The sequence below is a fragment of the Pan paniscus genome, chromosome 1 (genome assembly GCF_029289425.2).
Source record: "Pan paniscus chromosome 1, NHGRI_mPanPan1-v2.0_pri, whole genome shotgun sequence".
NCBI classification, from domain to species: Eukaryota; Metazoa; Chordata; class Mammalia; order Primates; family Hominidae; genus Pan; species Pan paniscus.
In genome coordinates this window covers 88,982,638-89,007,500 of record NC_073249.2, presented here as the reverse complement: position 1 = coordinate 89,007,500, position 24,863 = coordinate 88,982,638, and the positions used below count along the sequence as shown (strand labels likewise).

Here is a 24,863-nt window from a genome sequence, read left to right as displayed (position 1 = left end):
CCAGGATCTTCCCCTGCCCCTGTAGGCGGGGTTTCTCAACTTTATCTGGAAGCAGAGATTCTGATCAGAAAGGCATTGGAAATACAGAAATTAGAGGCCTATAGGAATCAGAGAGGGCAGTATGAACAGTCCTGGAGACTTACCAAATACAAAAACCTGGAACGTGGCTGTCTGAACTTTTCCAAATATACTGGTGACCTCCAGGCAGTAGAGGCCACTGTCCTGCTGCTGAGCTGCCTTGATGAGAAGACTCAAGTTCTTGACTGTAAAACTGAATCTATCATTGGAAGTATTGGAAGGCAAAGAGCCATTCTCCCACTTCAATATGTGATGATATTCATTTTGTGAGGGCAGCCACATCTTCCATTCAATGTTGTCAACCTTCGTCTGTATGCTGTTTGGTTGTAACTGAAGAGGCACTCCCGAGATGCTAACCACATGGTCAGCTGATCCCTGGCATCCTAGGAAAGAGAACCCAAGCTGAAAGTAGCGGGAAGAGTGTCAGGCCTGAGCAATGTGGGCAGCTGGATGTGACTTCCCTTAAGCCAATGGGGTGGGGATGAGTATGAGGAGCCCAGAACCTAGGAGCACCTTAAAGCGTATCCCCTCCATCTGCCTCCCCTTGTCCCCAAGCTCTGTGTCCCTAGTCTGAGGGATCCCATAGACCAATAGCTAAAATCTTGAGTACTTACTATGTGACAGGCAGGTTTCACACTTTATACATTTTAACTATTTAAGTTAAAAGGTATGATGAGTTAAAAGAATGATGAGCCTGAAACCTAGTCAGTTTGGTGTTATGTTTTTGTTTTCTTTTGTTTTGTTTTCTAGAGACAGGGTCTCACTCTGTCACCCAGGCTGGAGTGCAGTGGCGCAATCACAGCTCACTGCAGCCTTGAACTCCTGGGCTTGAGGTGACCCTCCCACCTCAACCTCCCTAGTAGCTGGGAGTACAGGTGCTAGGGAGCTTATTTGTTTACTCTTTGTAAAGACAGCAGTTTGGCTTGAGAGGATAAATTCTTAACCATGATGCTATAAATACCACATCTAAGGTGACTCCCTCCAAGCAGTGCTGAGGCAACTACTAATGGCAAGTAGTGACTGTTGGAAATTCTGAATGGTCAGGCCCAGGAAGACTAACCGTCCAAGCTGAACTCATGGCCCCTCAACCATCCTCTCAGAGAGCTGAATACATAATCCTCTCTCGTGGCACTTGGTTCATTGGATTTTGGTCATTACTTATTGATGTTTGCCAGTTTTTCAGTGATCAGAAAGTCTCCACAAAAATTTCTCCCTAGAAAACAATTTTAAAAATAAAACTACACTTCCCAGGCAGATCCCAGCACTTCCCTCTCAAAGAATCAAGATGAAACCTAATGAATATGGGGCTGTGACAACCTAGAGCAATTCTGTGCAGTCAGTGTACAAAACTGGAAGTTCCTACAGCCATTTTTGGCAACAAAGCTATGTGGCATGGCCCAGCAGGTGCAGGAAATTAAAAAGTCTCTCTGGGTGAGTTGGGGAGGCTCAGGGAGGATTTGGAAGAGAAAATAGGAGATGGGGAGAGTTTTACAAGTGGCTCCGTTAAAATGGAGGCTATTAAGAAGAGAGCAATGGAGACAGAGGGGTTTTTATATGTCCAGTGCATTATGAATGCAGTCTCTCCAAGCCACAGCTTCACCCTGGCATTTTCTCAAGAGACTAAGTAAATAATTAAAGGACTTGTAATACTATTTGTTTGATGAAATATGTTTCTTTGATCTTGATGCTCCTAAGACTAAAACACATAGGTTCCCATTTATATTTATATGACTTGTACTGGCTCTGCCCATTAGCAAACCAAAAGCTTCTCAAAAGCAGAGACTGTGCTGTGCATCTCTGTGTCTCTGTCTCCTACGATCCTAGCACTATTTATAAGAACAAGTCAACCTACCAAATATTGCACAAAGACCCTGAGAACAAAGGTGAATGGAAAAAATCATTACTAAACCTACAAGGAGGACATATACTGTCTTCATCAATTATTCAGTCCTTACTGAGTCCCACTGTAATCCAGCCCCTGAAGAGGCAGGGCCTCTTCACGTATAAGGCATGATTCCTGACTCCAGAGAGTTTGTGATCTGGAAACAGAACACTTTCATTCTACAGCATCCCCTTAATTGTTGAGATAAAAAATCATCTAAGGAATTCTAATTATGTAATGAAAATCCAGGTTAAGACATGCTAACCAATCCTCCCACTAAAAATAGCTAGAAGAAAAATCAACAACATGTAGAAGCACATTGTTAAAGTTATCAGAGAGTTTATAAAGCAGTGAAAAATTATGGGGCCAATATCTGGAAGAAGGAAATTCAGAGAGGTGAGATCAGCATTTCTGACTGTTGTTCCCTGGAGGCATCTTCTGATTCCATAAATGGCAGCTGAAAGGCTGAGAAGCTGAGCAGAGCTCACAATAAAACTCAAGGAACTAAGAGAACATGAAGTTCAGGTCCCTGCTATTAGAAAGCGGGTATACCTAAAATCCATCAGTGTTGAGGTTGGTACCACAGAGGGCTATACCCAAAGAGTAAGAGTGAACGAGAAATGAACAGCCCTCACAGGAACTGAAGCTCAGTTTTGAATCATCACAACCCTGGATTGAACTAATGATCTGGAATCTCTAGTAGCCCTAACCTGGCTGCCAACTAGAGGCAAATATAAGTTATGACTAAAGGAAAATAACATCAACCAGAGCATTAAATTATTTCTAGAATGTTTCATACACAATATCCAAAATGAAGTATAAGAAAAGGAAACATCTCCAAAAACCAACAGAAGAATAGAGACAACAGAAACCAACAAACAGGGCATCTACATAATAGAGTTGTCAGTCATAAACTTTAAAGTAATCATGTCTAATATGTTCAAGGAAATAAAACATAAGTTTAAGAATTTCAGCAGAGAACTAGCGTGATAGAATGCAAAAATACCATGTCCTTGCAATATGACTTTACAGCTCCTTCTGTTATCAAGAAATGGGGTTCATTTCCCTGTCTCTTGGAACTGGGCTGGTCTTCACGATGAAACGCAGCAAAAATGATGTTCTGCCAGTTCTAAGCCTAGATCTGAAAAGGCATTGCACATTTCTACTTGTTCTCTTGGAACCTCATCTGGCTGACCTGTGAACAAGCCTAAAATAGCCTGCTGGAGAATAAGATATCACATGATACAGAGATAAACCAACACAGCTAAGGCCATTCTAAATCAGCCACCCCTGGCCTGGTGCGGTGGCTCATGCCCGTAATTCCAGCACTTTGGGAGGCCAAGGCGGGCAGATCACTCAAGGTCGGGAGTTCGAGACCACCCTGGCCAACATGGTAAAACCTCGTCTCTACTAACAATACAAAAATTAGCCAGGCTTGGTGGCACACGCTTGTAACCCCAGCTACTTGGGAGTCTGAGGCACGAGAACTGCTTGAACCCGGGAGATGGAGCTTGCAGTGAGCCGAGATATCATGCCACTGCACTCTAGCCTGCATGACAGAGCAAGACTTAATCTCAAAAAACAATAAAAAATACATAAATGAATCAGCCACCCGTGGCCAGTCTGGCAGCTGACCACACATGCATGACTGATGCAAGAGGAAACCAAAAGAACCACCTAGCTGAGCCCAGCCCAAATTGCCAACTAGCAGAATCACTAACTAAATAGGTAGTTGTTTTAAACTACTGGATTTTGGAGTAGGTCATTATGCAGCAATAGTTACCTGAAATTGGATTTTTTTTAGAGAATTCAATGAAAATTACAGAAATAAAATGTAAAATAACTGTAAAACAAACTCAATTGAAAGGTTAAAAAGGCCATTTAGATGCCATTGAAAAGAGAATTAGAAAACTGTTATAAAATATCCAGAGTGAAGTAAAGAAAAACAAAAGGATAAAAATACACAAGAAGGAGTGTAAGAGATATTTGAGATATAGCAAAAACAAAACAAAACCCCTAAAATAAGTGTAATTGGAAAGCAAGGAGACGGGAGAGGAAAGAGGAACTAAGCAAAAGAGATAACAGATAAGAATTTCCCAAAACTGACAAAAGCCATCAAGATAGATTTGTAAAATGTGTTACAAACCCCAAGCAAGATCAAAACAAACCAACAAGCTGGGCACGGTGGCTCACGCCTGTAATCCCAGCACTTTGGGAGGCCCAGGTGGATGGATCACCTGACGTCAGGAGTTTGAGACCAGCCTGGCCAATATGACAAAATCCCATCTCTGCTAAAAATGCAAAAATTAGCCAGGTATGGTGGTGCACACCTGTAAGCCCAGCTACTTGGGAGGCTGAGGCAGGAGAATCGCTTGAATCCAGGAGGTGGAGGTTGCAGTGAGCCAAGATCACGCCACTGCACTCCAACCTGGGCAACAAGAGTGAAACTCTGTCTCAAAAAAAAAAAAAGAAAAAAAACAAGCCAATGAACAAAAGACAACCTCTCAATACATCAAAAAAATTATGGAAACCAAAGATAAATAGAAAAATCGTAAAATAGCCAGAGTGGGGGAAAACTAAATTCCCTTCACAAAACAAACAACTTGGCTGACATTTCAGCAAAAATAATAAAAAGCAGATGATGGAATGGTATCTTTTTTTTTTTTCCATAGGTTATTGCGGTACAGGTGGTGTTTGGTTACAAGAGAAAGTTCATTAGAGGTGATTTGTGAGTCGGTGCACCCATCACCCGAGCAGTATACACTGCACTCTATTTATAGTCTTTTATCCCTCACTCCCCTCCCACTTTTCCTCCCAAGTCACCAAAGTCCACTGTATCATTCTTATGCCTTTGCGTCCTCGTAGCTTAACTCCCACGTATCAGTGAGAACATACGTTGTTTGGTTTTCCAAGGAATGATATATTTAAAGTGCTGAAAGAAAATAACTGCCTATCTAGAATTTCGGTACTTCAAAGATGAAAGCAGATGCAGTGGCTCATGCCTGTAATCCCCACACTTTGGGAGGCTGAAGCAGGTGAATCAGTTGAGGTCGGGAGTTGGAGACCAGGCTGGCCGACATGGCAAAACCCCATCTCGACTAAAAATACAAAAATTAGCTGAGCGTGGTGGCACGCGCCCGTAATCCCGGCTACTCAGGAGGCTGAGGCACGAGAATCACTTGAACCCAGGAAGTCAAGGCTGCAGCGAGCCAAGATGGTGCCACTCCCCTCCTGCCTGGGGGACAAAGTGAGACTGTCTCAAAAAATAGTAGTAATTTTTTAAATGAAGCTGAAATAAAGACATTTTTAGAAAAAATTAAAAACGGAAAGAATTTGTCACAAAAAGGCCTGCAGTAAAGGAAATACCAAAGGATGTTCTTTAGATATAAAGAAAATGGAAACTCAGGCACAAGAAGTGAAGAACAATAGAAACAGATGTAATTTGTGACAATAAAAGTGGGGGGATAGAGCTGTATAGGACTTTTCTATAGTATTGAGGCTGAATTGGCATCAATTCAAACTATATTGTTGGAGGTATTCATTGTAATACCTGTGGTAACCATTGAGAAAATAACAAAATGTACAGAAAAAAAAATGAGAAGGGAATCAAAAAGATGCAGCACAAAAATATCAATTAAATACAAAAAAAGGCAGTAACTGAGAAAATGAACAAAAAAGACATAAGATGTATAAAAAATATACAGAAATAGAAGGAAATGTCATCATTATAAAAGAACCAATTAAGTAGGAATAAACAATCATCTTCAGTTTCTATGCATATAACAAGTTTAAAATATATAAAATAAAATTTGATAGAACTAAAAGGAGAAGTAAATCCACAACTATAGTTGGAGAGTTTTATTACATCTGTCTCTCTAGCTGCTACAAGAAGCACACAAAAAAATCAATAAGGCTATAAGAATTTGAAGATCATTAAACCAATATATATATTAATTGTATATAAAACAATTCTCCTAACAATTGCAGAATACATATTCTTTTCAAGTGCACATGCAATATTTACCAAAGTATTATCATATGCTGTGCATTAAAACAAGTGTCAACAAAGTTCAAAGTATTGAAATCATACCAATTATGCCCTCTAAGCACAGTAGAATTAAACAAAAAATCAATAACAGAAAAATAACCAGAAAATCTCTGAATGTTTAAAACATAAGAAACATATTTCTAAAAACCCATGAGTCAAAGAATAAATCAAATGAAATTTGGGAAATATTTAGAGCTAAGTGATAATGAGTATCAAATGTGCAATATAGCTAAGGCAGTGTTTAGAGGGAAATTTATAACTTTAAATTTGTATATTGGAAAAGAAAGTTTGCAAGTCAATAATGCAAGATTCAATCTCAAGAAACCAAAGAAAAAGAAATAGTAATTCAAATAATGATGATGATGATGATGATGATAATCCAGAGAAAGGAGAAAGGAGAAAGTAAATGTAAGAGCTAACCTCAATAAAATAAAAAGCAAATACACAATAGAGAAAATTAGCAAAGCCAAAAGTAAATTCATTAAATAAAATTGTTAAAATGTATATACCTGGTGCTTTGGAGGTGCCTTCACCACCTAGAGTCTCTTGCTATCAACCGTAGTCAACCCCACCATGTTCATTAATATAGCAGTTGACCATGAACCCTTGGACCGTGTCTCCTTGGAGCTGTTTGCACATAAAGTTCCAAAGACAGCAGAAAACATTTGTGTTCTGAGCACTAGAGAGAAATGATTTGGTTACAAGAGCTCCTGCTCTCACAGGATTATTGCAGAACTTATGTGTCAGGATGTTGACATCACACACCATAATGGCACTGGTGGCAAGTTCATCTATGGGGTGAAATTTGATGGTGAGAACTTCATCCTGAAGCATACAGGTCTTGGCATCTTGTCCATGGCAAATGCTGGACCCAACACAAATAGTTTCCAGTTTTTCATCTACATTGCCGAGACTGAATGGATGGATGGCAAGCGTGTGGTATTTGGCAAGTTGAAAGGGGACATGAATATTGTAGACACCATGGAACCCTTTGGGTCCAGGAATGGCAAGACCAGCAAGAAGATTACCATTGCTGAGTGTAGACAACTCTAATCTGATATGAATCAAAAGACCCTCATTTCAGAGAAATTCCTGCCTCAGATTCTAGAGAAAGAAATGCTACACAGAGAGACCAAGAAGAATCTGAACAGACAGGCCTTGCTGGGTTTCTCCACTCAGCCTGTTAGTATGGAATCATACTCTTTTCGTCCAGTCACATTTCTACAAGGTTGTTGGTCATGCCTATGAAGTGAAGTCTCCATAAAAACCCAAGAGGACTGGGCTTGGAGAGCCTCCAGATAGCTGGAGATTCCTGGCAGGCAGTATGCCCAGGGAAGGCATGGAAGCTTCGTGTCCCTTCCCCCATACCTTGCCCTATGCCATCTCTTCATCTGTATCCTTTGTAATATCTCTTATAATAGAACAGCAAACATCATAAATGTTTCCCTGGTTTACGTGAGCCACTCCAGCAGATTAATTGAACCCAAGGAGGGGGTTGTGAGAACCCCAAGTGGAAGCTGGTTGGTCCGAAGTTCTGGAGGCCCAGACTTACAACTGGTGTGGTGGAGGGGTGGTGTTGGGGACTGAGCCCCCAGCCTCTGTGGTCTGACACTCTCTCCAGTTAGTGTCTGAACTGAATTGGAGAACACCCAGCTGGTGTCCACTGCAGAATACATTATTCAGTTTGCTGTGAGGAGAAATCCACCTCCCTGCATTTGGTCACAGAAGTCTTCTATGTTGATGATTGTTATTATTTTGATGTGGGAGCAGAGGAAAAACATGGTTGGAGAGGTTTGTTCAAAACAACAAACATTCACATTTGTACCCATCTCTTTCTTTTTTTTTTGTTTTTGTTTTACTTTAAGTTCTGGGATACGTATGCAGAACATGCAGATTTGTTACGTAGGTATACGTGTGCCATGGTGGTTTGCTGCACCTATCAACCCATCATCTAGGTTTTAAGCCCCACATGCATTAGGTATTTGTCCTAATGCCTCCCTCCCCTTGCCCCTCACCCACTAACAGGCCCTGGTGTGTGATATTCCCGTCCCTGTGCCCATATGTTCTCATTGTTCAACTCCCACTTTGAGTGAGAACACGTGGTGTTTGGTTTTCTGTTCCTGTGTTAGTTTGCTGAGAACGATGGCTTCCAGCTTCATCCATGTCCCTGCAAACTCAGGAACAGAAAAAGGATTCCATAATTACCTCTTTTAATCAACATTGTACTGGAGGTCATGGCTAGTTCAACAAAACAAGGAAAATAGTCAAAGGGAATAAAAATTAGAAATGAATATGTGAGGCTGGGCGCAGTGGCTCACGCCTGTAATCCCAGCACTTTGGGCAGCTCACCTGAGATCAGGAGTTCGAGACCAGCCTGGCCAACACAGTGAAACCCCATCTCTACTAAAAATACAAAAATTAGCCAGGCGGGTGGCAGTCACCTGAAATCCCAGCTGCTCGGGAGGCTGAGGCAGGAGAATCGCTTGAACCCGGGAAGCGGAGGCTGCAGTGAGCCAAGATGGCACCATTGCACTCCAGCCTGGGCAACAAGAGCAAAACTCCATCTCAAAAAAAAATGAATATGTGAAACTGTCATTATTCACAAACTATATACCTGTGTATATAGGAAACCAAGAGGACTATATGAAAAATTATTTGAGTGTAGAAGTCAATTTTGCAAAATTGCTAGATATAAGGTCAATATACAAAAATCATTTTTATTTCTATATATTAGTACAAACAGATAAAAATGAAATTTTGAAAACAATACTATTTACAGCAGCACAAAAAAGATAAAATATATAGAAATAATTTCAAGAAGAAATATTTAAGACCTATACACCTATTGCAACAAAAGATTGCTGAGAAAAAATCAAAGAGCTAAATAAACAGGAGACTATACCATGGTTTTTATTGGAAGACTTAATATTGCTAAGATGTCAATTCTTCCTAAATTAATTTATAGATTCAATAGAATTCCAATAAAAATTATTGCAGGTTATTTTTATAGAAATTAACAAGTTGATTCTAAAACTTATATGAAAATGTAAAAGACATAGAATAGCCAAGGCAATCTTGAAGAAGAACAAAGCTAGAAGGTTTTCACTACCTAATATCAAGATATATTGTAAAACTTCAGAAATTAAGATAGCATTCCAGTATTGCAAGGATTGAAAAGTAGTCGATGGAATATAATAGTCTAGAAATAGACCCTGTGTGTGGGAAAAACACTAACTGTTTTTCCTCTGGTTTCACACCACAACAATCAACACAGAAGACTTCTGTGACCAACGTGTGGGGAGTTTCCCACATGCCAAGCAAGCAATCAGCTCTTCAGTGGACACCAACTGGATGTCCTCTAATTCAGTTCAATTCTGACACTATCTACCTGTAGATATCCACCAGATGCCAACTGCAAGCTCCAGATTGTTTTACCTGCGCTTCTGACCAACTAGCTATAAACTGGGTTTCCCGTTATTCCCTCCTTGGGTTCAATTAATTTGCTAGATGGCTCACAGAACTCAGGGAAACACATTCACTGGATTATTATAAAGGTTATTACAAAGGGTACATATGAAGAGATGCATAGGACAAGGTGTGGGGGAAGGGATACAGAGTTTCCATGCCTTCCCAGGGCGTGCCACCCTCCAGGAACCTCCGCATGTTTAGCTCTCTGAACCTTGTTCTTTGGGTTTTTATGGAGGCCTCAATAAATGGGAATGATTGACCACTGGCCATCGGTGATCATCTTAACCTTCAATCCCTCTCCTTTTCCTGGAGGTTGGGGACGGGCTCAGAGTCCAATATTCCAACCCTGCGTTGGTCTTTCTGGTGACCGGCCCCTATCCCGAAGCTGCCTACAGGCTGCCAGCCATCGGTCACCTCATTAGCCTACAAAAAGACATCACTTCGGAATTTCTAAAAATTTTAGGAGTTGTATGCCAGGAAAGGAGGTTGAAAACCAAATATATATTTTACAATATCACACAAACCAACACATACTTGATCTTTTCAATAAATGGTGCTTGGTCATATTGATATCTATAAGGAAAAAAAACCTTGATATCTCCCTCATATCATATACAAAAATTAATTTAAAACAAATCATAAATTTAAATATGAAAGCTAAACCTATAAAGCTTCCAGGAAAAAGCACAAGAGAATATCTTCTACATCTTGAGATAGACATATGTTTCCTTTTTTATTTTTACATTTTAATCTATTTTTATGTTTATTTTGAGACCAGATTATGAGACTGGCTAATTTTTGCATTTTTGGTAGCGATAGAGTTTCACCATGTTGCCAAGGCTTGTCTTGAACTCCTGGGCTCAAGTGATCCACCCGCCTTGGCCTCCCAAAGCGCTGAGATTACAGGCATGAGCCACTGCACCCAGACAACAAATGTTTCTTTAACAGGACACACACACACAAAAATAAATCACTAACCATAAAAGAATATTGATAAATTGGACTTCACTAAAACTTAGAACTTCTGTTTGGTGAAAGACAACATTGAGAGAGTGAGAAAGCAAGCCAAAGACTGGGAGAAAATGTTTGCAATACATATATTTGAAAAAGGGCTCATATCCAGAGTATATAAAGAATTCCATCAATAATAGACTGATGACAATAATAGACTGGAAATCAATAATACACTGATGACAATAATGACAAAAAAAGCAACAGACTTGGGCAGGCACTTTAGGAAAGAGAATATCCAATAGCCAATAGGCATGCAAAAGGGTGCCCAACAACATTAGTTATCAGAGAATAATGAGATTTCACATTCCCACCAAAATAGCTAACATTTAAAGGTCTGAAGGCTGGGCGAAGCGGCTCAAGCCTGTAATCCCAGCACTTTGGGAGGCCGAGGCGGGTGGATCGCTTGAGGCCAGGAGTTCGAGGCCAGCCTGGCCAACATGGTGAAACCCCATCTCTACTAAAAATGCAAAAATTAGCAGAGCACGGTGGTGGCGCCTGTAATACCAGCTTCTTGGGAGTCTGAGGCAGGAGAATTGCTTGAACCCAGGAGGCAGAGGTTGCAGTGAGCCAAGATCACGCCACTGTACTCCAGCCTGGGTGACAGACTGAGACTTGGTCTCAAAAATAAATGTAAATAAATAAATGTGAAAATTCCAAGGGTTGACAGAGATGGGAGCAACTGAGATTCTCATTTATTGCTAGTGAGAGTGTAAATTGGTACCAGCACTTTGGAAAACTATTTTATGGTATCTTCTAAAACTAAACTTACATATACCCTTTGATCCAGAAGAATTTGTACACAAGAAAATCTGGGCCAGGCATGGTGGCTCATGCCTGTAATCCCAGCACTTTGGGAGGTCGAGGCAGGCGGATCACCTGAGGTCAGGAGTTTGAGACCAGCCTGGCCAACATGGTGAAACCCCATCTCAAAAAAAAGAAAAAAAATTAGCTGGGCGTGGCAGTGCACACCTGTAATCCCAGCTACTTGGAAGACTGAAGCAGGAGAATCACTTAAATCTGAGAGGCGGAGGTTGCAGTGAGCCAAGATCATGCCATTGCACTCCAGCCTGGGCAACAAGAGTGAAACTCCGTCTCAAAAAAAAAGAAAATCTGGTGTTTATATCCACTAAAAATATGTACAAGAGTGTTAATAATGGCTTTAGTCATAATAATTCAAAATGAGAAAAAACCCAAATGTCTATCATGATTAGATGAGCAAATAAATCATGTTATAGTCTTATAAGGAATATTACACAGCAATGAAAAAGAAAAGCTACTTTTCCTGGCAATAATGTGGATGGATCTCACCACAATGATGAGTATTAATGAAGCTAGACTCCAAAAAGTACATAGTGAATTATTTCACTGATATAAAGTTTAAAATCTGGAAAAACTAATATATGGTGAGAGAGGTTAGAATGTGATTACCCTTGCAGGAGGGGGGTTATCAACTTGAAGGGCCAAAAAGGAATGACTGGGTGCTAGAAATGTGTTACATCTTGATGTGGGTAGTTTTGATATGTACTTACACATATAAAAGTTCATCAAGCTGTTGATTTAAATTTTGTGCACACAGCTGTGAGTTGTATCTTGATAAAAAAGCAGAAAAAGAGTAATGACTACCTCTCACTCAACTGTTCTGACCATTAACTAAGATGTACTTTGATAAAAGCAAAATATGACTTGCCCATTGTGGAAACATTACCATAGCAAGTGAATTTGTAGATTTCCTCACTCATCTCAGCTAAACCCAACTCTTAGCTAAATATCAGAAAAGCCTGGGAGGCAGGGGTTGCAGTGAGCCATGACTGCACACTGCACCCCAGCCTGGGTGACAGAGCAAGACCCTGCCTAAAAATTAAAAAAAAAAAAGTGAAAAAGGAAGATAGACCTAAAACAGCCAACTGAAATGCAATATGGAATGTGCTATGGCGGTGTGCCCAGGGTGTGAGGCAAGCATAAGGAAAGCATGTTTTCCTCTGCCCTGCAGAGTTAGGAGTGGCTGCCCAGAGGCGGTGGGTGGGAGCTGCCATTGAAAGAAAAAGCCAAGGCCTGCCTGGTGTATGCAGAAAGGAACAGGGAAGGCGGGTATTATGGACACAGCAGTAGCATGGTTAAGGGAACACAAAACACACGTGTGGCTTATGGGTCTGGTAAAGATGGAGCAGGTTTGGAGAATGGGGTGATGGAACATGAGTTTAATTTTCAGGTGTTTTGTGGTGGTTTCACTTTATTTTTATCTTTTATAAAATTGTGAGAGGTAGCACAAGTAGTAAAAGGTACTTAAATATAAATATACGGTGTAATGAAAAATAATGTAAACTCCCATATAATCCACCAGTAGATCAGAATGTAGAGCGCTATGTAGAAGAAGGTTGTTCTCTGCTATTATAAAACTGAATAGGAATCACACAGGAAAATGGTTAAGGTATTGTCTAGACTTGTTTGTTTGTTTGTTTGTTTGTTTGTTTGTTTGTTTTAAGACGGAGTCTCGCTCTGTCACCCAGACTGGTGTGCAGTGGCATGATCTCGGCTCACTGCAATCTCTGCCTCCCAGGTTCAAGTGATTCTCCTGTCTCAGCCTCATGAGTAACTGGGACTACAGGTGCCTGCCACCACCCCCAGCTATTTTTTTTTTTTTTTTTTGTATTTTTAGTAGAGACAGGGTTTCGCCATATTGGCCAGGCTGGTCTTGAACTCCTGACCTCAAGTAATCCACCCGTCTCAGCCTCCCAAAGTTCTGGCGTGAGCCACCACTCCCAGCCATAGACTTCTAAATACTTAAAGAATGAAATGTGTGATCTACAGTCCTCATGCTATACTGCCTTTGGGGTCTTTTTAAAAATTATGCCGTTATATTTTATTTTTATGTAATATTATATTAGTTTATACATTTAAGACTGGTTTGTCTGCAAATAAAAAGGAGCTAGAGAGAACACCAGGTGTTGTTTTGATTTTTTGGTTTGATTTTTCAACTGGAAGGAAACTGTACTAAAGGTAGGAAGCCCACAGAAAAGGAGCAGCTGAAGAAAGATGAGGGATGTCTTCATAGACAGCAGGTCCCAGGTGACTTCTGAAAGAAACTCTGGTGCCCTGAGCGCACAGGGGAGTATTGGTCAAGGACAGGGCAAGAACACTCTTGCCCTCAGCAGAGGCAAATGTGGCCATTTACAGGAGTAGATGAAGTACATTGACACTGGAGACTTGTTGGCAAGGTTGGTGGAATCCCTAACTTGTGCTTCTGTTTTCTTAAAGAAGGAGGTTGTTGGTTTGTGGAGGCTGAGATAGTGGAACAGGGCCTTGAAAGAGATGACGAAGGTGTGGAATTCTCCCACCTTTTGGGTAACAGGAGAAGCTGTGGGCCAGAAATGAGGATTCCCAGGACACTGAGAGTCCAGCTGGGGTTGGAGATTACGAATCTGTAGCTGCTCTTTGTTGCTGAATTTTCTCCTGCAGCCCCCAACAGTCCAGTGTGGGAAGGAGGAAGGTGGTTGGAATGAGTTTCCATGGACGGCCTGGGAGGGGTGGGTGCCAGGGCAGGGGTGCAGAGCAGATACGGTGAAAAGGCAAGTAGACAAGTCACTATGTCCAGGGTATTGTGACTGATACAAAAAGACCTCAGTTTCTGTCCCAGAGGGGTACACACACCAGATAGAGGAGATGAAATGCTACTACAAAAACATAACTTCAACACAAGTTCTCACACATTTAGTGAGGCATAGAGGAGGACCCAACAAGTGAAAATTGTTTAGAGGAAAGAGGCCGCAGTCCAGGAAGGCCCCCGGGCCCCTGCCACTGCTGTTGCTACTGCTCAGCAGCTTTGGGGGCCACCTTCCTGTGGTTAAGAACGGATGAGGTGAATTAGTAACTCTGAAAGGGAGGGCAGAGGGCAGATGATTAACTCCACTGCAGCCTCAGGAAGAACAGAGGATGGTCAAGGAGACAAGTACAGAGGATGGTGAAGGAGACAATCTGATCCAGCAGTGAGTCCCGCTCAGCCCTGAGCCCATGTGCAGAGCTCTGAGTCAGCTCAGCTTCCTCCAACCTGGACCTGCCAGTCGGAGGAAGGTGTGGGGCCTGAGCACCTGGGAGAAGGAGCACGGGAGGGTCTCAGAGCAAGTGGAATTTCCACCAGCCAACAAATAGATGTTAAGGTTTTCTCAGCTGGGGCTTGTGCTACCAGGCTTGGGGTGAAGGCATCAAAAGATGTACCTGCTGGGGACTAAGTGAACAGAGTCCAGTGAGATTCCAAAAGTACTGGGGCAATCCAGCTCTAGTCAGGGCAAAATCATAAGATAGATAAAGTATCCTATAGGGCCCACATCCCATTTCTTTCTTCCTCTCTATTTAGCTTCATACTGACCATATTAACTCTCCTCCTCAGGCAATGCAACCCCCTTACCTCTGTCAAAACTCACCTAGCCCAAGTCCCACTCTTTGCATCAGTTAACCAAATCATCTCATATGTCATACTGTTTCTCCATGATAACAAGTGCATCTGCCTTTCCTGTTTCCCATCCAAACCCCATGCATCCCTGGCTTTTCTGAGCTGTTTCCTCTGCTTCAATTGTCCTTCTACTTTGTACCTACCTCCTAAACTCTTATTTATTCTTCAAGGCCAGTTCCCCAGTGTTCCTACCTAGAAGGAATCTTCATCTTCTTAGCTCCTTTTTTAATCTAAATGTATCTTGCCTGTTAATGACACATAGCATTTCCATCTTCCCTTATAGTTGTAATTATACATACCCATTTTCCTCTGTCTGCAAGATTCTTAAGGGTAGAATAGACATCTGTTTCATCTTTGTTTCCCCCACAAAACCTTGCATAGTTCTTGGAGCATAATAAGGGCTGGGGAAAGAGTTTATGAATAAGACCTCAAAAGCACAGGCAACAGAAGCAAAATAAACAAATGGTATTACAGCAAACTAAAAAAAAAATCGTGTACAGTAAAGGAAACAATTCACAGAGTGAAAAGGCAACCAATAGAATAGGAAAAAAAATTGCAAACTATGAATCCTACAGGCAACTAATATGCAGAATAGACAAGAAATTCAAACGTCACAACAGCAAAATGAACAACCCAAGCAAGGGCTTCATGAATCCGTTTAAATTAATTAATTCAACAATGCATCTCATATAACTCCTAAAAATGACTCTATTGTCAGAATTTCATGCAGGATACCAGAGAAATCACAGAGCGGTAATTCCCTTGCCTTTGGCCTCTTGCCAAGCTCCACATTTCCACAATTTAATTTTCCATCTGCAGACCTTCAGAACCAAAAGCCAGTGGCCCCAAAGCAGCATGGAACGCTCATGCACTATTTGGTTCAACCACTTTGGAAAACAGTTTGACAGCATCTGCTAGAGTTACGTACACATACTCCATGGTTCTGCCCCTAGAGATATACCCAACAGACATGCATGCACAAAAGGCTCATCACAGCATTATTATAATAGCAAAAACAAAACTGAAAACAACCCAAAGGTTCATCAATAATAGAAAAAGTGAATAAACTATGATATAGTCATGCAATAAAATACTATACAGCCATGAAAATGATCTGCTACAAATAATAACATACATAAATCTCATAAGATGTTGAGCAAAAGTAGTCAGACACAAGAGTGCATACCGTTTGATTCCATATATACGGACAAAACAAATCTGTGATGTTGGAAGTCAGAATTGTGGCTATATTTATGGAAGACAGAGGAAGTAATGAATGGGAGAGAACATGTGGTAGACACAAGAGTGTGTTCATTTAACAATAGCTCATTGAGATGTACATTTGTAATTTTGTGTACTTTTCTGTATGTTGCCCTTCAATAAGAGAGGTTTGTCTGTGAAGACAATGGCCTGGCTGGGCACAGTGGCCCACATCTGTAATCCCAGTACTTTGGGAGGCCAAGGCAAGAGGATTGCTTGAGCCCAGGAATTCAAGATCAGCCCAGGCAGCGTGGCAAAACCCCGTCTCTACACAAAAATTAAAAATAAGCCAAGTGTGGTGATACATGCCTGTAGTCCCAGCTACTAAGGAGGCTGAGGCAGAAGGATTGCTTGAGCCCAGGAGGTCAAGGCTACAGTGAGCTGTGATCACATCACTGCACTCCAGCCTGGGTGATAGAGCAAGACCCTGTCTCACAAAAAAATAAAAATAAATAAATAAAAATTAAAAATTAAAAAAAAAAAACAAGACATGCCCTGTCTCTCCTTGAAGTGATTTCAGTGGATTCCTTTCTGGATGGTGCTGCAGCCCAGGGTACATTGGATTCCAATCTCTTTTCTGTGTCCAGCTACTTTGCCATTCACCCTTTGTTGGAGGGGAGGTGCAATGAGGAAGAGAAGAGCAAAAACGACTCCAGCCCTTCTACAGCTTGCCTGGATCCCAGCCAAAGCAGTCGCAGTTAGACACCACTCCCTGAGAAGTGACAGTTCCAACACAATCTACGCAAACAGCTGGCAACCCTTGGAGCTAATCTATAAGGTGTCACCTGTGCCCTTTTATTGTCCAGCAGATCTCAACTCAGGCTGTAAAGCATCTCGGGATTCATAGCCTCCAGCCTGTGTGTTCTTTGGGGTTTCCTCAGAATGGACAACTGAAACCTGAATTTTGGGTCTAAAATGAAATTTAGGGCCCAGGCCTATTCCTTGGGCAATGATTTGAAGATCCCTCCTTCCCAATATGTCTAACCCAAAAAACATCCCAGGCTGCCCATTAAGATGCCTGAAAATAATTCACTTATTCACTCAACAAACATGTTTTGAACACCTACTGCATTGGCACTGCACCAGGCACTAATCACAACTGTAGTAACAGTGACTCAGGCAATCTAGCGCAAGCTCTCTGAACAAACAGGCCCTGGACTTACTTGCCACTGAATCCTCAACAGCCCTGGTTCAGAGCTACTCAAAATATATCCAGAGAAAGAATGGGAACAGAGAGGGGGCTGCTATTGTGAAAATAAGTATCTACTGAGGGTTGACTTGTGGCAGGTACTGCTATAGATGTTGAGGAGACAACGGTGAGCAAAACAGACAAAAGCCCTGGCCTCAAGGATCTTACAGTCTAGGGGGCTGAAGAGGAGACTGGGAGACAGAAAATGAAAAACATAAGTAAACAGGATGGAACATAAATGGAGATGAGGACTATGGAGAAAAATTAAGTGGAGAGAGAGCTAAAAGTTTGCAGAATGGCAGGCTGACATTTTCAGTGGGGAAGGCATCACTGAAAAGGAGGTATTTGAGCAAAACTCTGAGGGGTTGAGGGAAGAGGCCATGTAGCCAGCGAAGGAGCAGCATCCCAGGCAGAGAAAACTGTGGATACAACAGAGAGCGAGCTCCAGGACCAGCAGGCAGCATGGCTGAAATGCTGTGAGCAAGAGGAGAGACAAAGAGGAGTCGGTCTTGGAAGCCAGGTCACGCACCATGGTAAAATGCATGGCTTTTACTCTGCATGAAAGAAGAAGTCTTTGGAAGAATTTCGCAATGCTCAAGAGTAATATGCACATCTTACATAAATAGTACTCCTGTTAAATTATTCAGTAAACAAAGTGGTTTTTTAAATTTCACTGTCATCATATGACTCCTGATGGGATGCGCTGAGAAAGACACAGTATCACTTTTGTGGTATTCCTGTCAAAAATGCATATAATAGCTGCTGCCAATGGGCACAGAAAAAAATTTTTTTAAAGAAAAAATAATTTTAAAAATGCATATGATGGCTAGGCGTGATGGCTCACACCTGTAGTCCCACCACTTTGGGAGACTGAGGCAGGTGGATCGCCTGAGCCCGGGAGTTCAAGACCACCCTGGGCAACATGGGGAAACCCTGTATCTACAAAAAAAAAAAAAAATTAGCCAGGCATGGTGGCACAGACCTCTAGTTCCAGCTACCAGGGAGGCTGAGGTGGGAGGATGGCTTGAGCCTGCGAGGTCGAGGCTACAGTGAGCCGTGAGCATGCCACTGCACTCCAGTCTGGGTGACAGAACCAGATCCTCTCTTGAAAAATAATAATAGGCCGGGCACAGTGGCTCACACCTGGTATCCCAGCACTTTTGAGAGGCGGAGGTGGGCGGATCACTTGAGGTCAGGAGTTTAAGACCAGCCTGGCCAACATGGTGAAACCCTGTCTCCACCAAAATACAAAAATGTTTAGCCAGGCTTGGTGGCATGCATCTGTAGTCCCAGCTACTCGGGAGGCTGAGGCAGGACAATCACTTGAACCTGGGGGAGCGGAAGTTGCAGTGAGCCGAGATTGGACCACTGTACTCCAGCCCAGGCCACAGAGCGAGACTCCATCTCTAAAAAATAATAATAATGATGATATAAAATAAATAAAAATGCATATGATAACCTGAATCATATGAGGGAACATCAGACAAACCCAGATTAAGGAACCCTCTACAGAACAACTGGCTTGTCTTCTTCAAGAATGCAATATCATGAAAGATGAAGAAAGGTTAAAGTATGGTCATAGACTGAACATGAGAAACATAACAACTGAAGGTAATACATGATCTTGATTGCATCTTGGGTCAGCAAAAAAAAAAAAATAAAGCATATTCTTGGGACAATTGGTAATATGTGAATATGGACAGCATATTTGATGGTATTAATGTTAAATTTACTGAATTTGACAATTGTGCTGTAGTAACATGAGAATGTCTTTGTTCATAGGATATAAGTGCTAAAATATTTAGGAGTAAGGGGACATAATGTCACAACTTGTTCTCAAGTGGTTCAGCAAAAATTATTATACATGTGTACACACATATACATACAGCTAGAGAAAGAGAAATAAAGTAAATGTGATAAAATGTTAATTGGTGAATCTAGATGAAAGAAATTCAAGAATCGTTTGAACTATTCTTGCAGCTTCCCTGGAACTTCACAATTATTTCAAACTAAAAAGCTTAAAAATTAAAGAAATAGAGCAGCTTCAGTCAACTTATGCCAGGCCTGCCCTACAGACACAGGATGGAGGAGGAAGAAGCTCAGGAAGACCCAAGTCCATCCCTCCCTGTGCCTAACAAGTCACTCACCAGCTTCACCGTGCAAGGGCCGGCATAGCCAAGCCCAGCTATGGTGCTGAAGCCCTGGGAATGGGGGTGGAGGGAGCATTGCCCTCTGTCACACAGGCTCATGACCTCAGGGTCGTAACCGCAGCTTCTCTGTTACTCTTATCCCCACAGCCAGGCACCAATCCCATCAGTCCTCCTTCAGCTGTCTGAGCTGCATTCAAGGATCCTTAGACCAGGTTCCAACCTAGCTCTCCTGCCCAGAATCCTGGGCCACTAGGCCCCCCAACCCACCCACAAGAGCTGCAGGCTCCACTCCTCCCTCCCTGCTCCCTGTTCCTCATCATGCTCTGCCCTAGGCTGCCTGCATCCTTACAAATGTTGAGTCTACCTGCGCCTTGACTGTATCTTCCTGAAGGACACAAGAATGCTCAGGGACTCGGTAACTGAATTGAGTACCTGGGCATGGGACTTTATTGCATATGGGGCTTCTACCTGGCCCTGAACCCACACAACGCTATGCCTCAGTTTCCCCTCTTTGTGCCCAGAGTGTACCCTCCTCTAATTCCACGCTCTCCACCCCCGTGAAGCCCCTGCAGAGTCACTGATCTAAAATGCAGAACCCTGGCTGGGCATGGTGGTTCACACCTGTAATCCCAGCACTTTGGATGGGGGAGACCAAGGTGGGCAGATCACCTGAGGTCAGGAGTTCAAGACCAGCCTGGCCAACATGGTGAAACCTGGTCTCTACTAAAAATACAAAAATTAGCCAAGCATGGTGGCGCATGTCTGTAATTTCACCTACTCAGGAGGCTGAGGCATGAGAATCACTTGAACCCGGGAGGCAGAGTTTGTAGTGAGCCAAGATCACGCCACTGCACTCCAGCCTGGGTGACAGAAGGAGACTCTGTCTCAAAAAATAAATAAATAAATAAATAAAAATTAAAAATGAAATAAATAAATTAATTCAATTAAATTAAATGCGGGATCCAGGTTTCAGAGCATCCTGGACCCCAGAACTGGAGAAAGAGGGGAGCAGCCCTCAGCTGGGATCCCCAGGAGTAAATGTTAGATGGCTCCATGCCTGGCTGACAGCTTTAGGTTTGCTGTGGAGCTTCCTCATATTGTCTCCTTCTTCTGCCCCAACCCTACATGTCCCTAATAATTTCCAGGCTCCTGTGGCATCTGGATGGCTGAAGAAGCCGGGGAGATGAGGGACCATGCCTTCCAGCCTCTTCCTGGCTGCTGGCCTCGCCCTCCCCTCCTTGGGCTCAGCTTTCCTGCCTCAGGGGTCCATCCATCTGTCTCTGAGCTCGAGAACCACCCACTTCCTTGGGACTGCTTCTCTTCTCTCATGCCACAATTGGAGGATGCAATTTTCATCATCTTTACAGGCGGCTGGAAGGAGGCTTCTCTCTCCACTACATGGAAGGGTAAATTGAAGCCAGTGGGAAGGAATCTCCTCACCCAAGACTTCCTGGATTGCTGGTGGCAGGGCCAGATGCCCCTCTCACAGACCTCCCAGTGCACTGCCAGCCTGTCCTGTCTGATTTAGACTGTCAGAGCTGTCAGGAGCTGCTCGGAGTCAAGTTCCAGATGACTGTGTATGTGGCAGAAGCAGAGGCTCTGGCTCTGATCTCCCTGAGGGGCACAGCTCCTAGTCCATCCCTCGCCCCACGCCAGGTAGGACCTCCTTACCTTTGCCCTGATACACCTTGAGGAGCAGGAGGAGTATGAGGGTGACCACTTGCCCCAGCATTTCCACAGGACAGAGGGGCCAGGCCAGCCCCTCCACCCCACCAGACTCTCTGCCGTGCACGGGCTCAGCAGTCCCCAGTCAGCAAGAGAACGATGGGGAGCAGAACTGCCTTGCAACCTGTCCAGCCACAGTTTCCTCAATTAGAGGCTGTTAACGCCTGCTGTGAGCTGACAAGGCCGCTGAGAAAGCCCCAGCGCCTGGAGCTGGTCTGACAGTTCCCACAAGCCAAACTGGTGAAGCTTACCTCAAGTGGGAGGGTGCTTGAAGTTCACAGTGACTCACAAAGCCAGTTTCAAAATTGCATCCCGTTCTCTGCTTCAGCCCAAGAAGTGTTCCAATTCTCTGAATCCTATATGGAGAGACCCCCATGGGGGCCAAACAGCCAGTATCCCCGACTGTTCCATTCCAACAGACATTGTGGAGGTGGAGTGGAGAGGGGCTGGAGGAGGAGTGGGCTGAAACGTAGGGCCCTGGATAAGCGGCTAACAGTGTTGAAGGAAAGGAGGAGTAGCTGAGAGAACATAGGAAGAGACCTAAGGGCTGGAGGCACTAGAAAAATCTAGCAAGCCTGGGGATTCCATGCAAGTTGACACCAAAGTTTAAGCACATGTAAATTAAATTTGTTTCATAAGAATTTGTTTCACACGGGGCACAGTGGCTCACGCCTGTAATCCCAACACTTTGGGAGACTGAAGCAGGCAGATCACTTGAGATCAGGAGATGGAGACTAGCCTGGCCAATATGGTGAATCCCCACCTCTACTAAAAATAGAGAAATTAGCCAGACTGGGTGGCGTGCACCTGTAATCCAAGCTACTTGGGAGGCTGAGGCAGGGGAATCACTTGAGCCCAGGAGGTGGAGGTTGCGGTAAGCCAAGATCACGCCACTGCACTCCAGCCTAGGTGACAGAGCGACACTGTGTCTCAAAAAAAAAAAAAAAAATTTGTTTTGCTCCACATTTCCGATCTGTATGCCTAGATTCCCTCCCTTCCTCTTTTTCTACTTTTCTATAGTAGTCCTCTCTTCCCTCTTTTGTCTTCTCCCAGAAGTGACATGGGCCTATTTTTGCTGCCCTCCCATCCATGCTTGGACGCCACCCTCCAGGAAGGCCAGGCAGCTCTGGATCTGCTCAGGCCCCCATGGAGGGGTGGGGACAGCGGCATCCCCCCTCCCCTGGAACACTGTGCTTCAAGGCCAGGCCCCAGGGTTCATGCCTCTTTCTTTCTTCCTTCTGCTTTCCCCTTAATAAATACTTTCGGTTCCCTTCAAGTCCGCTCTTATTCTCTTTTTCCATCCTTTGGTCCATTTCCAGCCACCCTGTCTGAACTGGGCAGGGGGCAGCAGACTGACAGCTTCAGCTGCCAACAGAGGCAGCAGCGGGGCTCTGGACAGAGCGCTGGATTTAGAGTCAAAGACTTGGACTTGCAGCTCCCATTGAGCAACTTACAACCTATGTGATTCTGGCCTTGTTGCTGTCTGAGCCTGTAGGGTCAACAATACATCCTCCCCACCTTCACAAGGCAGTTTTCAGGATCAAATTAAAAATGATACTCCAGAATATGCACACAAAAAACACTGGACATAGATGAGGTTTTTGTGGTTTTGTTTTCATTTTTTTAAGCTCTGAATAGCTTTTTCCAGCGGGTCTAATGGTTATCATCTCTTCTCTCCTTTGTCTGCTCCCAAGGGGCAGCCCTCAACCCTGGGGAATTTCTTCAGAGTTGATCTGGCCATGTCCTTAAACTTGAGAAGTGGTGCACAAGACATGATATAACAAAGAAGGGTAAACTTCCTCACACGACAGGTGGAAAACAAGATACAGCTGTTGGAACCCACTAATGAATGTGAATTAGGAATCAGCCTCTCCAATCCTGACCCCAACACCAGCTCCATCCTTCCCACCAGGCATGTGGATGACCTATCATCCCCTGGAAACTGAACTCGGAGCAGCTGTACCACTTAGTGTGTGTCTGTCTTGTGGTCCCTGACAAACTCTATCACACAATATCTGCTGTTTGTAGGCTGATCGCAGTGGCTCATGCCTATAATCCCAGCACTTTGGGAGGCCAAGGCAGGCGGATTACTTGAGGTCAGGGGTTCGATATCAGCCTGGCCAACACAGTGAAACCTCATCTCTACTAAAAATACAAAAATTAGCCGGGTGTGGTGGCGTGTGCCTGTAATCCCAGCTACTCGGGAGGCTGAGGCAGGAGAATCCTTTGAACCTGGGAGGCAGAGGTTGCATGAGCCGAGATTGTGCCTCTGCACTCCAGCCTGGGAGACAGAGCAAGACTGTCTCAAAAAAAAAAAAAAAAAAATGCTGGGCGCAGTGGCTCACGCCTGTAATCCCAGCACTTTGGGAGGCCTAGGTGGGTGGATTACCTGAGGTTAGGAGTTTGAGACCAGCCTGGCTAACATGGTGAAACCCCGTTTTTACTAAAAATGCAAAAAATAAGCCAGGTGTGGGGTTGCATGCCTGTAATCCCAGCTACTCAGGAGGCTGAGGCAGGAGAATCATTTGAACCCAGGAAGAGGAGGTTGCAGTGAGCCGAAATCACGCCATTGCATTCCAGCTTGGGCAACAAGAGCAAAAACAAACAAACAAACAACAATAAAAAAAAAAAAACCTGCCATTTGTTCTACACACTGACCTCCCCAGCCCTGAGCTCTTCAACACAAAGTCTATGCTCTCCTTAGCTTAGTGTTTCCAAGCCTCACCCAGTGCCTGGTTCTTCAGAGTTGATTAGTAGATTGTCAAGTGCTGAAGGAATGAATGAATTCTCTAAGGAAGACATTTCTATTTCCCCTGAGATAGACTGGTTAGCTGAGTCACCATGGACCCTGCCCTCGTGGAGTTTTTATCTTGCCCTGCCTAATTTTTGTGCAGAGAGTCCTTCTGTGCAACTCAGCCACTTTAGCACGAGGACCCAAGACCTACAAAATCAATATAAACCAGAGACTCCCTTAGCTACATTTCCCATACATATTCACGAGATCTTTGTAAGTCTGGGACAGGGGACTCAGACAGGGGCATTTAAAGGTTAGCGGCCATCTGGGAATCAAAGGTTCATAAACCCCTGCCCAAACCATGCTTTCATCAAGTTTCGGTGAGTCAAGGTCATTCCAGTAAATCCCACTTCTGATGCCAACTACAAATTTCATGAGTCCCCAGAACCACCCATTTCTGAGACAAATTGCAAGTTTGAGGTCCCCAAGACAACCTTCAGGTTTGATAATTAACTAGAATGACTCACAAAACTCACTGAAAGCTGTTTTACAAATGTTTTACTCAAGCCTTCACAAAGAACCCAACTGATCTCATAGGTATAGCCAACCAATCTTGCAAGAATTCGACAAATAACTTCGTAATATTAGAGTTTATTAAAGCAAAAAAATACAGATGAAAATGAGCCAAGGGAAGAGGTACCTAAGGCAAGGTCCAGGAGAGTCCCAAACAAAGGAGTCAGTCACAGCACTTCCAGTTCTCCTCTCCCAGTGGAGCTGTGCAGACAGGGCCTACTTCTCCCAGAAATTATGTGTGACAATACACACAGAGAATATTGTTAAGCAGGGAAGCTCTTCCAAGTCTTGGTGT

At 43.3% G+C, this 24,863-nt stretch overlaps 1 protein-coding gene across 1 annotated transcript in view; it reads right to left on the bottom strand.

Annotated features, from left to right (window-relative positions):
- CD244 (CD244 molecule) overlaps positions 1–24,475 on the bottom strand; it is a 35,742-nt gene extending 11,267 nt beyond the window's left edge. Inside the window, exons 1-3 of the mRNA XM_008964254.4 lie at positions 21,208–24,475; positions 144–461; positions 1–45 (exon numbers count right to left, since the gene is read on the bottom strand). The exon at positions 1–45 is cut by the window's left edge and continues 231 nt beyond it. Of these exons, the coding sequence (XP_008962502.2) occupies positions 1–45; positions 144–461; positions 21,208–21,268 (424 nt within the window). The 5' untranslated portion in view covers positions 21,269–24,475. The remainder of the gene's footprint in view (positions 46–143; positions 462–21,207) is intronic.
- Between the last annotated feature and the right edge of the window lie 388 nt (positions 24,476–24,863).